The following is a 12,228-nucleotide window of genomic DNA, read 5'->3' as shown; positions in this document are numbered from 1 at the left end:
GAGTGGTCCCTAGTTCAACTGGTTAATTATGGGGTCAGTAGAGCTATCCCTAAGAGAAATGGGCCACACAGAAGGATGCTCTGTCCCTTTAGGTCTCTAAGAATAAATGACCCATTGGGGATGTTGTAGAATCAGCTCCCAGTCAAACAGAGGTTGGAGTAGATGACCTTTGAGGAACCTTCCAGCTGTGAGATTCTATGATACTATCTTGTATTGGTCTCTCCTGGTCCCCCAGGCTGCAGTCATCATCCTCAAAAGCTTACCTTGTATCTGCTTTGTATACATCTACATATGTGTGTGCTGTCTCTGACATTAGAATGGAAGCTCCTTATCTGGAGGCAGATTGAACCATACGTTTCTACTTTTTTTTTTCTTTCTTGAGGTTTTCCCCTTTTGTTCTGATTCTTCTTTCACAACATGACTAATGCAGAAATATGTTTAATGTGATTGTACATACATAACCTATATCAGATTGCTTTTCGTCTTGGGAAGGAGGGAAGGGAGGGAGGGAGAAAAATTTGGAACTAAAAGTCTTATAAAAATGAATGTGGAAAACTAAAAAAACAAACATGAATGAATGAATGAATGAATAATCTTTTTAAAAAGTAAAAAAAAAAAAGAATCTAAGCTCCTTGAGGGCAGGGACTGTTTTTGTCTTTGTCTTAGTATTCCTTAGCACCTGGTGCACAGTCCATGTCGAATAAATGCTTGTTGATTGATTGATTCCTTAATTAGTATGGTATAGTGTAGGGGGGCAGCTAGGTGGTGCAGTGGACAAAGCACCAGCCTTAGATTCAGGAGGACCTGAGTTCAAATCTGGTATCAGACACTGGACACTTACTAGCTGTGTGACCCTGAGCAAGTCACTTAATCCCCATTGCCCCGCAAAACAAAACAAAACAAACAAAAAAAACAGTATGGTATAGTGAAAATATCGCTGGATTTGAAGTCAAAGGAGCAGGATTTAAATTCTAGCTTAGCTGTTAACTATCCTCGTGACCTTGGACAAGTTCCTTCTGTCCTCTGAGTCTCAGTTTATCCCTCTGTAAAATGAGGGGGTTGGACAGGGTAACGTCAAAGGTCCCTTCCCCCTCTGACATTCTATAACCAATGTTCTTAGGTCTCTCTTGGCCTGGGTTTTCTCCTCTGTACACTCAGGTGCATGGGCTCAATTCCTTCTCAGATCTAACCTGTTATGTTCCTGTGAAGTTCCCCCAGGGAAAGGAACATAGGAATTCTTTCTTTGCAGGTTCTTGCTCCTCTTAACCTCAGCCCTTCCATCTCTTTCTCTTTTTTCATGCTATAGAACGGGGGTAGATGCTTCCTGGACTGGTCATTGCCCTGCAGATGGGAAATTCTCTCTCCATTAAAGAGGAAACTTGAGTCATGGGACAGCAGAATGACTACAGCTCTGTGCCATGGGGTGAGTCGGGGCAGGGCTGGCAAAAGAATCCTACCTCCTTCCCCATCCTACCACCCTGCATGCCACCCCCTGCTCCTTCCCTGGCCTCCTCTATCCCCTTTGCAGCCTCTGAGGTCTGCTCCCATTTGGATTTCAAAGAAGTCCTGGGGGTACCAAAGGATGGGACCCGCTCTACCCCCAAAGCTGATTTCACCCTTAAGAAGGTATAGAAGCTCAGCCAGGAGGGCACTTGGCTTTAGGGAAGGAGGGCAGTCTGAGAGAAAGGGAGGGGGCAACCAAGGATTTCAAGTTCTCCTTGGGTCAGGGCATCTAGGTTGGGAGAAGTCCCCTCTTTCAGTGCTTGGGGGTTTCCTCTTTCTTGGCATCTCAGGAAGGCCCTGCAGCCCCTGGACATGCTCAAGGCAACTTCTCCCTAGTCTACAAAATGACGGTTTGCCACCCTCCCTGGAGCTCCCATCCCTGGTCTCATCTCATATAATCCAGGCACAAAGGAAACTCGAAACCTTCCCCATGCCCACCCCCATCCCCACTCTTCTTGTAGTGGGGGGGGGCAGCAGCTCATTCCACTCAGCAAGGATTAGTATGATTATTAATATGCATTATGATAATAGGCACTTTAGGATTTGCAAAGTACTTTAGATATTAACTCATTAGATTAGATGATGAAGGGCCTGGCACCAGGCTGGGCATTAGAGAGACAAAGACAAAAACAAAATAGTCCCTGCTTTTGATTCTAATGGCTGGAGGCATCGTGTGCATAGATGTCAATGGAAAATGAATCTGAAGAAATTTCAAAGTGGTAGTGGAGCTGAGCACTAAGGAGTTAGTTAGGGGTACCGGGAGAAGGAGAGCAGGCCAGGCAGGGGACGTGGTCTGGGGGCAAAGTATCATAGATTCAAAGTTGGACACCATTGGGTCCAACCCCCTATTTTACAGATGAAGAAACTGAGGCAGAGAGATGTTAAATAACCCAACCTGGATGTTACTGGTAGTAAGGATATGAGGCAGAATTTGAATCCAGTTCTTCCAAGATTCTAAGCCCAGATCTTTATCTACTAGCTTCCTCACAAGGTATGGAGGTGGGCAGGCTGCAAGCAGAGCTTGGTTTAGTGTTTGTCGATTGTCTAGATGTAATAAAGTGATAGGGGAAATGTTAAGAATGCAGATTAAACTTTAAAGTCTCTGTATATGTGTATATATATATATATATATTTTTTTTTTTTGAGAGCTGGTTGTTAAACTTTTATCAGCACACCACTGGGCCTACTCCATCTAATTGGTGCAGTGGATAGAATACCAGGCTTGGAATCAAGATCTGAATTCCAATTCGGCCTCAGACACTGCGCAACTGTATGATTCTGGGAAAGTCACTTAACCTCTCTGCCTCGGTTTCCTCATTTGTAAAATGGGTACATTTAATAGTACCTGCTTCCCAGAGTTGCTATGAGGACCAAAGGAGATGTTTGTAAAGTGCTCAGCATAGTGCCTGACATCTAGTAAATGCTATAGAAATGTTAGCTATTGTTATTTCAAATTTGAGATCTTACAGAGATGGGGTTCTGCCCTATTCTGAGTTCTAATGACTGGGCACACTGAGTCCTCACTCAGTCTCCTCTCCTCTGGCCAAACATCCCCAGTTTCTTGGATGACACAGACTCCAGGCCGTCCACTGTGCTGTGTGTCCTCCCCTGGATGCTCTTCAGTTTATCACTGTTCTTTTTACACTGGGGAGCCCAGAACTGTGATAGGGGCTTAGTTAATGGTTTTTGAGTGAATCCAAGCAAATGAGGCATCAATGAGGCATGATGGGGTCAACACCGAAATGGAATCAGAGCAGTGCTCTGCCCCTGACCATGTGGCCTCTCTGGGCCTCAGCTACCTCATCTGTAAAATGGGGGAGTTGGGTCAGATGACCCCTGAGGTCCTTCCAACTTTAAATCCAGGAGCCTGTGATTTGAGGGAGAGGGCCAGAGGTTGGGGGTAGATTGGCAGAGCGTGTTCAGGACGGGCTAAACAGTCAGGGTTGTGCTGGGAAGTGGGGAGAGATTCAACTGCTCTGGGCTGTGAGATGTCTCTCCCTCAGACCCCCAATACAATGGCGACCACAGAGGTCATGTGCCCTGAGGTTTGGTTTGGTTTTTTCATGTGTCCAACTTCTTGACCTGCGTGCACTTCCTTGGTCCTAGAGGGAACCACCCAGCTGGGCAATGCCTCATCCTCTGCCAACGATGAGAACGGCACCCAAGCCCCCTCTCCTCGGAACTTCACCTTCTCGTCCTACTACCAGCACTCCTGGCCGGTGGCCACCATGTTCATCTTGGCCTACATCTTCATTTTCCTCATGTGCCTGGTGGGAAACAGCCTGGTCTGCTTTATTGTGGTGAAGAATCGGCAGATGAGGACGGTCACCAACATGTTCATCCTGAACCTGGCCGTCAGTGACTTGCTGGTGGGCATCTTCTGCATGCCCACAACCCTTGTGGACAACCTGATCACAGGTGAGTGAGGAGGGCAGGGCGCTCCAGGAGCATGGTGAGGGGCTGGGCTCCGCAGAGAAAGGTCTAGAATGGACGAAGGGGGGTCAGAAGCTGTAGAGTTTGACCTCAAAGGCAGAGGCTCAGGATTTAGAGTTGGAAGGGACAGTAGAGACCATCTTCTCCCATCCTTTCATCGAGGGCAGCTGGGCAGTGCAGTGGAGAGAGCACTGGCCCTGAAGTTGGGAGGACCTGAGTTCAAATCTCACCTCAGATACTTATTAGCTGTGTGACCCCAGTTGCCTTAAATATCCAGTCGTCCTGATCTCTATCTTGTCATTGGACCCAGATGGCTCTGGAGGAGAGAGTGAGGTTGGTGACCTTGCACAGCCCTCCTTCACTTAAATCCAATTCAGTGCAAGTCATGACATCACCCCGATGTCACGGTCCTCTTTGAGAAAGAAGGACAAACAGCAATCCTTTCATTAACTAGATGAGGAAACTCAAGTGCAAGATCTCCCTTCTCCCACCACCCCCTCTCAATAAACTCCAGTAGCTCCCTAGTACCTCCAGGATCAAATATCAGCTTTTCCATTTGACCCTTCATAACTTGGTTCCTTCTTAACTTCCCAGTCTTGTCAGTCTTGGCCCCCCTCACAAAGTCCATGATACAGCTATACAGAACTGTTGGTTCTTCCTTGTACACAACACTTCCTCTGCCATCTTCCATCTTCACACCTGCTGTCACTCATTCCTGGAATAGTCTGAGCCCTCCTCTCTGCCCCTTAGAATGCCTGGTTGCTTGCAAGACTCAATTCATACAGCAAGCACTTAATAAATGCTTGTTAACTGACTGACACAGGAAGCATTTGAGAGAACACAGGACTTGGAATCAGGAGACCTGGGCTTGAGTCCTGGCTCTGACACTGGCTGTGTAACAGGGGTTAATCCTTTCCCTTCCTCTAAAGCTCATCTGCAGCCTGTCCCCCTGCCCCAATCTCCCCTCCTGTAAGATTCTTGGTCTTAGCCAGAGCAAGACATCAGAGGAAGAGGTGCCATCTAACCTCAGATGCTGGGTCCCATTGGAGCAAGGGTGATGCACCAACAGTTGCTTGGATTATGGAGCCCTCTAGAGGTACAATCACGCACACTTCAGAGCTGGGTATTCCAGACCAGCCTGCTATGACTGGAGAATTCACACAGAGTTGGGGGCATCTTGGAGAGGATGGCTCTGGGACAGGGAGGGACAATCCTGGCACTCATGCCAGAGATGACATGTGGGCGATTCTGAACAGCATCCACACTGCTGGTTCAATTAACAGCATAAGAAGGCATTCATCTTTTCTAAACGGAAGGAGGGAAGCAATAAGCACTTATTTAGTGCCAAATGTGTGCCAGGGACTGTCTAAGTGCTTCACATATATTATCTCACAACAGGTCTAGAAAGTAGGTAATAGGATTATATCTCTTTTACAGTTGAGGAAACTGAGGCAGACAAAAGTTAAATGACTTTCCCCGGTTCACACAGCTAGTAAGTATCTGAGCCTAGATTTGAACTTGGATCATGCTCTCAGCTGCCTCTGAACTTCTCACTAATTCAATTCAGCAATCTAAAAAGCATTCATTAAGCACCCACTGTCTCTAAGACTCACTTGACCATGTGCCCCAGATCATAACCTTTGATTGACTCCAAGCCTAGGAGGGTTGATCTATATGGGGGGGGGGAGGGGATTTCCTATTAGGAGCTCCTTACAGCAATGAACTCACAGGCCTGGCCCATGTATAAGGCATTATTCAAAGCCCTTCCCTTTTCTTGGCCTCAGTTTATCCATCTATAAATGGGTTGGGACTCATGAGGAAAAATGCTATCCACTTCCAGAGAAAGAACTGAAGGGATCTGAATGCAGATCGAAGCATCTACTTTTTTTCCCCTAACTTTGTGTGTGTGTGTGTGTGTGTGTGTGTAGACCTGTGTTTTCTTTTACCATATGATTAACATGAAAGAATTTTTTTGGATGACTGCACATATACAGCTTACATCAAATTGCTTTGTTTTCTTAGGGAGGAGAAAGGAGTGGGAGGGATGAAGAGAATTTGAAACTCAAACTTTTAAAAATGAATGTTGGGGGCAGCTAGGTGGTACCGTGGATAAAGCGTTGGCCCTGAATTCAGGAGGATCTGAGTTCAAATCCAGCCTCAGACACTTGACACTTACTAGCTGTGTGACCCTGGGCAAGTCACTTAACCCCCATTGCCCTGCAAAAAAACCCAAAAAGCAAAAAACCGATGTTAAAAATTGTCTTTATGTGTAATTGGAAAAATATTATGTAAAAAATTAACTGGGTTGGATACAATCTAATATCTCTTCCAGCTCTAAATTGATGATCCTCTGAGTTACTTTGTGCTCTGACCAATCAATCAGCAAGCATTGATTAAGTTCTGCTTGGCACTGAGCTAAGTGGGGATGCAAAAAGAAACCAAAGACAGTCCTTGCCCTCAAGGTTCTTACAATCTAGTTATCTACACATACATCTTATTCCCCTAGAAGGCTTTTGTTGTGGTTGTTCAGTCAAGTCTGACTCTTCTTGATGGGGCAGCTAGGTGGTGCAGTGGATAGAGAGCACTGACCCTGAAGTTGGGAGGACCTGAATTCAAATCTCACCTCAGACACTTAGTAGCTGTGTGACCCTGGGCAAGTCACTTAACCTCAATTGCCTCAGACATCTGGGACCATCTCCAGTCATCCTGATACATATCTTGCCACTGGACCCAGATGGCTCTGGAGGAGAGGGTGAGCTTGGTGACCTTGCACAGCCCTCCCTCACTTTAATCCAATTCACTACAAGTCATGATATCACCTCGATGTCATGGTCCTCTTAGGGAACAAAGGACAAACAACAACAATGATTCTTTGTGACCCCATTTGTTGTATCCTTGGCAAAGATATTGGAGTGCTTTGCCATTTCCTTCTTCAGCGCATTTGATAGATGAAGAAACTGAGGCAAACAAGGTGAAGTGACTTGCCCAGGGTCACATGGCTAGCAAGTATCTAAGGCTGAATTTTAACTCAGGTCTTCCTGATTCCAGGCCCAGCTCTCTATCCACTTTATTGCCTAGCTGCCCTGCCTAGGAGGCTACAAACTCAGAGAGATGAAAACTGTATCTTATCTACAGTTGGGTTCTCTTCAGCCCTTCAGCCCATGCACTAAGCATTGAATAATGTTTGGATCTTCCCCAGCTTGTCCTTGAGACTTGCCTTTGGGAACCTGTGTACAGAACTTGCTTTCAATTTATTTACCCCATTACACGTCATGTTTGTTTATTTGGCCTGGTTCGATCTCACTGAACAGGCCAGCTACCCCGGAGGGTCATGGTTAGCTTTCCTTAAAAATAAATGAAGTCGGGGCAGCTAGATGGCGCAGTGGATAGAGCACCGGCCCTGGAGTCAGGAGTACCTGAGTTCAAATCCGGCCTCAGACACTTAATACTTAACTAGCTGTGTGACTCTGGGCAAATCACTTAACCCCAATTGCCTCACTAAAAAAAAAATAATAATAATGTAAAAATAAATGAAGTCATAATCCAGGAGAGAGGCAGGTGCAGGCTCGGGGATCGGGGTGGGGTGTGCTCTGCAAAGTGTGGGCAGAGCCAGAGCCATAACTAGAGACTCTGGTGCCCCGGGCAAGTAACACAAGCCCTGCCAATGGCCTGAAGCAGGAACTGTTCCTTCTGAAGCAGTCAGGGAGGCCAGGCTGGACTGGGACCTTCGGGGAATTTTGCTTTTTGACTATTCATGCAAACCAAGAGCTCAGTTCCTTTCCTGGTCCTGAAAGAATGCCCTTTCATTTTGCCTCGGACCAAGCGCTGGTCACTTCACTCCTGTTGGCCCTCCTTCCTTTTCAAAGAAGACTGATGATGTCAACAGGCCCTAGCTGAGGCTCCAAGCTGAAGGAGGAACAAGTTTAATGGGAGGCTCGGGGGCAGATCCTTTTCAGGCTGCCCCCCTGTCAGTCTAGTCTTCCCAATTAAACGTGAAGCCCTTTCTTCAAGATCTCCAGCGAAGGGGAAACCTCTCCTCGATCTTCTCTGAGCCGCCCCCACCCCGGCAGCCTCTTTTATTGTCGTGAGATCTTTCCTTTTTCCCAACTTAAATTGGTCTCTGCAGCTTCAGCCCCTGGTTTAGCACATAGGAGCCCAGAGGGCGAGCTGGATTCTCCCACGTGACAGCCCCTCCCCTTGTAAACCTGAATGCCCCAAGTCTGCTCTTCCGCGGGATGCATCTTCTAGCCCAGCTCCCATGCCTGTCCCTCTGGGTCCCTTCCCCGCAGTGTTCTGCTGCCTACCGAGCCATACCCTCCCTAAAACACAGCCCCAGAGCTCAGCACGACCTGCAGCCAGGGTCTGCTCGGGGCAGAGGACGATGAGGCAAGAACATCCTTGGTTTGGAGCCAGCTCCAGCCTGGCTCTACCACTTCCCGTCTGTGTGACCCCAGGCAAACCACTCTTCAGATGTTTTCCTCGTCTATGAAGTGACAAAGTTGTTGCCAAGATTTCCAAGTTCCTCTTAATCTATGAGCCTCCCTCACCTACCCCATTGTGAACAATGTGTCATCCATCCTAGTGCAGCCTAGACCCTGTTACACCATACTCTCCCTGAGCCTGTCAGCCACTAAGACCCCTTTTTCTCATGAATTATTGTTTAGCCATATTCCCCCTTTCCTATGTTCGTTTGGCTTGTTTTGTGACCCCCAAGGTAAGACTTTACATGTGACTTGCCCAGGCTCATACAGCTAGGAAGTATTTGAGGCCAGATTTGAATTCAGGAAGATTCTGGACTCCAGGCCCTGCGCTGTATCCACTACACCACTTAGTGGTCCCATTGATCCCTATTAAACATCATCCTAACTGATTCAGCTCAGAATCCAGAGTTTTCTAGAACTAGAGTTGGGAGGGACCTCAGAGTCCTTTAATACAATCTCATTTTATAGATGAAGAGACTGGGGCCTAGGAGGCTTAGAACCTTGTATAAGGTCACCCAAGGAGTTCACATCAGAGATGGGATTTGAACTCAAGTCTTCTGACCTCAGAGCTGGTGCTCTTCAGCACGCTGCTTACTTTCTGGACCCCTATCCGGTGGCTCAGTGTATTAGCCATCCCTGCCAGTTCCTTCCTGCCTTCTGGACTTCCCTCCCTTCCTTCTGGACACTTGACACTAGCTTTATGACCCTGGCTCAGTTCCCTCATCTGTAAAATGGAGGGAGGTTAGACTGGGTGGTGTCTGGGCCCCTCCAGCTCTAAAACCCCCACTCCTGTGATCTCTGTCATCCCAGGTTGGCCATTTGATAACATCACGTGCAAGATAAGTGGTCTGGTCCAAGGCATGTCGGTCTCAGCTTCAGTCTTCACTCTAGTGGCTATCGCTGTGGAAAGGTGAGTGGGGTGGCCATCCCAGAGATGCAGAAACCATTTCCCATCATGAGCGTCCCTTGACGACTCTCCTGGGAGGAGAGACTGCTGCTGCAGTCCAGATGTTGGGCTTCATAAGGCCCGTTTGTTTCATCAGGATCTGATTCCCTTGGTCGGGACGGGGGGGGGGGGGGGGTCCCCATGAGGAAGTGCTAATAACCAGTGGAATTTGGCATCTGCTCCAGAGTATGCAATCTTAGAGAATTGTCTGGAGCCCTAAATGGTTCAGGGACTTGCCTGGGATTGGAGCTCTAGAGACAAATAGTCCCCACTCATGATACAGATCCAGAAACTGAGGCCTAAGAGAATGAGAGTGAACTGTACAGATAAATACACACATCAGTTGTAGATATGGGATCTGAGCTGGCACCCACAGACCTGAAAGCCAATGTCTTTTCACAAAAAAAGAAAGACAGCCAATTAAAAAATAAAAGCACTGGGGCAGCTAGGTGGTGCAGTGGATAAAGCACCAGCCCTGGATTCAGGAGTTCAAATCCGGCCTCAGACACTTGACACTTACTAGCTGTGTGACCCTGGGCAAGTCACTTAACCCCCATTGCCCTGCAAAAAAACTAAAAAATAAAAAAAAATAAAATAAAAGCACTGATCCTGGATTCAGGAAGACCTGAGTTCAAATTCAACCTCAGACACTTGACACTAGCTGTATGACCCTGGACAAGTCACTCATTGCCTTACCCCCCAAAAAATGGGTTCATGGCAAGAGTGTCTTCAGTGTGCTTGGTGGTAAGTAGAGGGTTTGAGTCTAGTTCCCAATGGGTAGGAGTAGAATAGCAGTTAAATCTCTGAGCTTAAGGGAGAGATACTGGCATGGGGATGAGGGTGGGGATGGGGGATGGAGATGGGAATGGGGATGGAAATGGGGATGGGGATGGGAATTGAGATGAAGATGGGGATGGGATGGGGATGACAACCATTACCACCACCACCACCACTGCCATCATAGCTGACATTTACCTGCCGCTTTAAGGTTGATCAAAATGCTAAAGGCACTAACCCATTTCAGTGTTATTGTGAGAAAAGCTCCTCATAAGCCTTGAAGGGCAGATACAGAAGTGAGCGATCATCACTCATGGTTGTTGTTCAGGTGTTGCCACCACCAACTGTTTCCATTCCTCCCTCTGCACAGGTTCCGCTGCATCGTCCATCCCTTCCGCCAGAAGCTGACCCCAAGGAAGGCCCTGGTCACCATCACCATCATCTGGGTCCTGGCGCTGACCATCATGTGCCCATCTGCCATCACCCTGACCGTCACTCAGGAGGAGCACCACTTCATGGTGGATGCCCAGAATCGCTCGTACCCGCTCTTCTCCTGCTGGGAGGCCTGGCCTGAGAAGGACATGCGGAAGATCTACACCACGGTCCTCTTCTCCCACATCTACGTGGCCCCCCTGCTCCTCCTCCTCATCATGTACACCCGCATCGCTTTCAAGCTCTTTAAGTCCCGAGACCCCCATGCAGACGAGGCCGCCGTGGAGAGGCAGCACGTGTCCCGGCGGAAGGCCAAGGTTGTGCACATGCTCATCATCGTGGCGCTGTTCTTCACTCTGTCCTGGCTCCCTCTGTGGTGTCTGCTGCTCCTCACTGACTACGGCCACCTCAGCGAGCAGCAGCTGCACCTGGTCAGCGTCTACATCTTCCCCTTCGCTCACTGGCTAGCCTTCTTCAACAGCAGTGCCAACCCCATCATCTACGGCTACTTCAATAGGAATTTCCGCAGAGGCTTCCAAGCCGTCTTTCAGACCCAGCTTTGCTCCCTCAAGTGGGGAAATCACAGGGAGACCTACACTGAGAGACCGGCTGGACTCTTGGCTGGCTGCCCACGCAACCGAATTTTTGTGGAGGTGCAGCCCAGTGATTCAGCCTTGCCCACCGAGTCAGGGCAGAGTGGTGACGTGCAGAGGATGGGACACTTCCCCCTGCGGAATGGTTGGATGGCCCATCACCAGCTGGCAAAGGAGGACCTGCGGGATCAAGGCTGTTCCCATGTACCCCTCAGTATTCCAGCTTGGGATGTCTAAGGGAAGCAGCAGCAGCAGGCAGCAGGCAGCAGGAAACAGCAGAGACAGACTCTGAGGCCAACAGACTTGAATGGAAAACAACTCACATTTCCATAGCGTTTTACAGTTTACAAAGCGTTTTCCTCCTCAAGCAAAAGAGATATTTTATTGTATCTTATTGGGGAGCAGCCTGGCCCCTTTGCTGTAGGTTACACCCCTGTGTCATCCTTTGGATTGGGTCTCTTCATACTAAAAGTACTCTATCTCATCTTGACAGAGGCAGAGAATCTTGGAGAGGCAAACAGCTTTGCCCAAAGATACACACTCAGAACTGGAGCTGAGATTCAAGCCTAGGTCTCTTGAGATCAGAGCTCTGCCACACCAGTGACACCTACTTTGGGGCCCAGAGAATGTGCTGAGGTTTCCAGGCTGTCCAGTTGAGACCAGAGATAGGAGAGAGGGGATCTAACTCTGTTCTGAACCCCATAACCAGAGCTGGGAGAGCTATTGTCAGACCCTGCCATCCAGACTCACCCCCACCCCCATTGGAAGAGAAAAGCCAACAATAGCTTGTGTGCAGAAATCCTGTAGGGTTTCTGCTTATTCTTTTAGATTTGTGATTGGGAGGCAAAGGGAATTGATTTAACTCCCCTGGAATCTCTGAAGCTCATTGGTCCACAGCCATTTCCCAGAATCTGGGCCTTTTCTTACAAATCCCTGGGTTTTGGCACCACGTCAGCCAGCTGGAGTACTTCCGCCCTGGTGCCTACACACCCATCCTTGGAGAGTCCCTGAAGGACTGATGACCTAATAATCCATCCTGGAGGGTGCCCAAAGTCTGCTCTAA

General features: G+C 48.3%; 1 protein-coding gene across 1 annotated transcript; it reads left to right on the top strand.

Moving 5' to 3' along the window:
- The first annotated feature begins 1,386 nt into the window (after positions 1–1,386).
- Positions 1,387–11,402, top strand: NPFFR1 (neuropeptide FF receptor 1). The gene is made up of 5 exons (XM_043980267.1): positions 1,387–1,423; positions 1,529–1,626; positions 3,606–3,921; positions 9,228–9,327; positions 10,511–11,402. Exons 1-5 carry the CDS (start codon positions 1,387–1,389, stop codon positions 11,400–11,402), a joined length of 1,443 nt encoding a protein of 480 aa, XP_043836202.1.
- The last annotated feature ends 826 nt before the right edge of the window (positions 11,403–12,228 follow it).

Source organism: Dromiciops gliroides, chromosome 2, assembly GCF_019393635.1.
Source record: "Dromiciops gliroides isolate mDroGli1 chromosome 2, mDroGli1.pri, whole genome shotgun sequence".
NCBI classification, from domain to species: Eukaryota; Metazoa; Chordata; class Mammalia; order Microbiotheria; family Microbiotheriidae; genus Dromiciops; species Dromiciops gliroides.
Note: the sequence above shows the minus strand (reverse complement) of the source record. Positions and strands in the feature narration are given on the sequence as shown.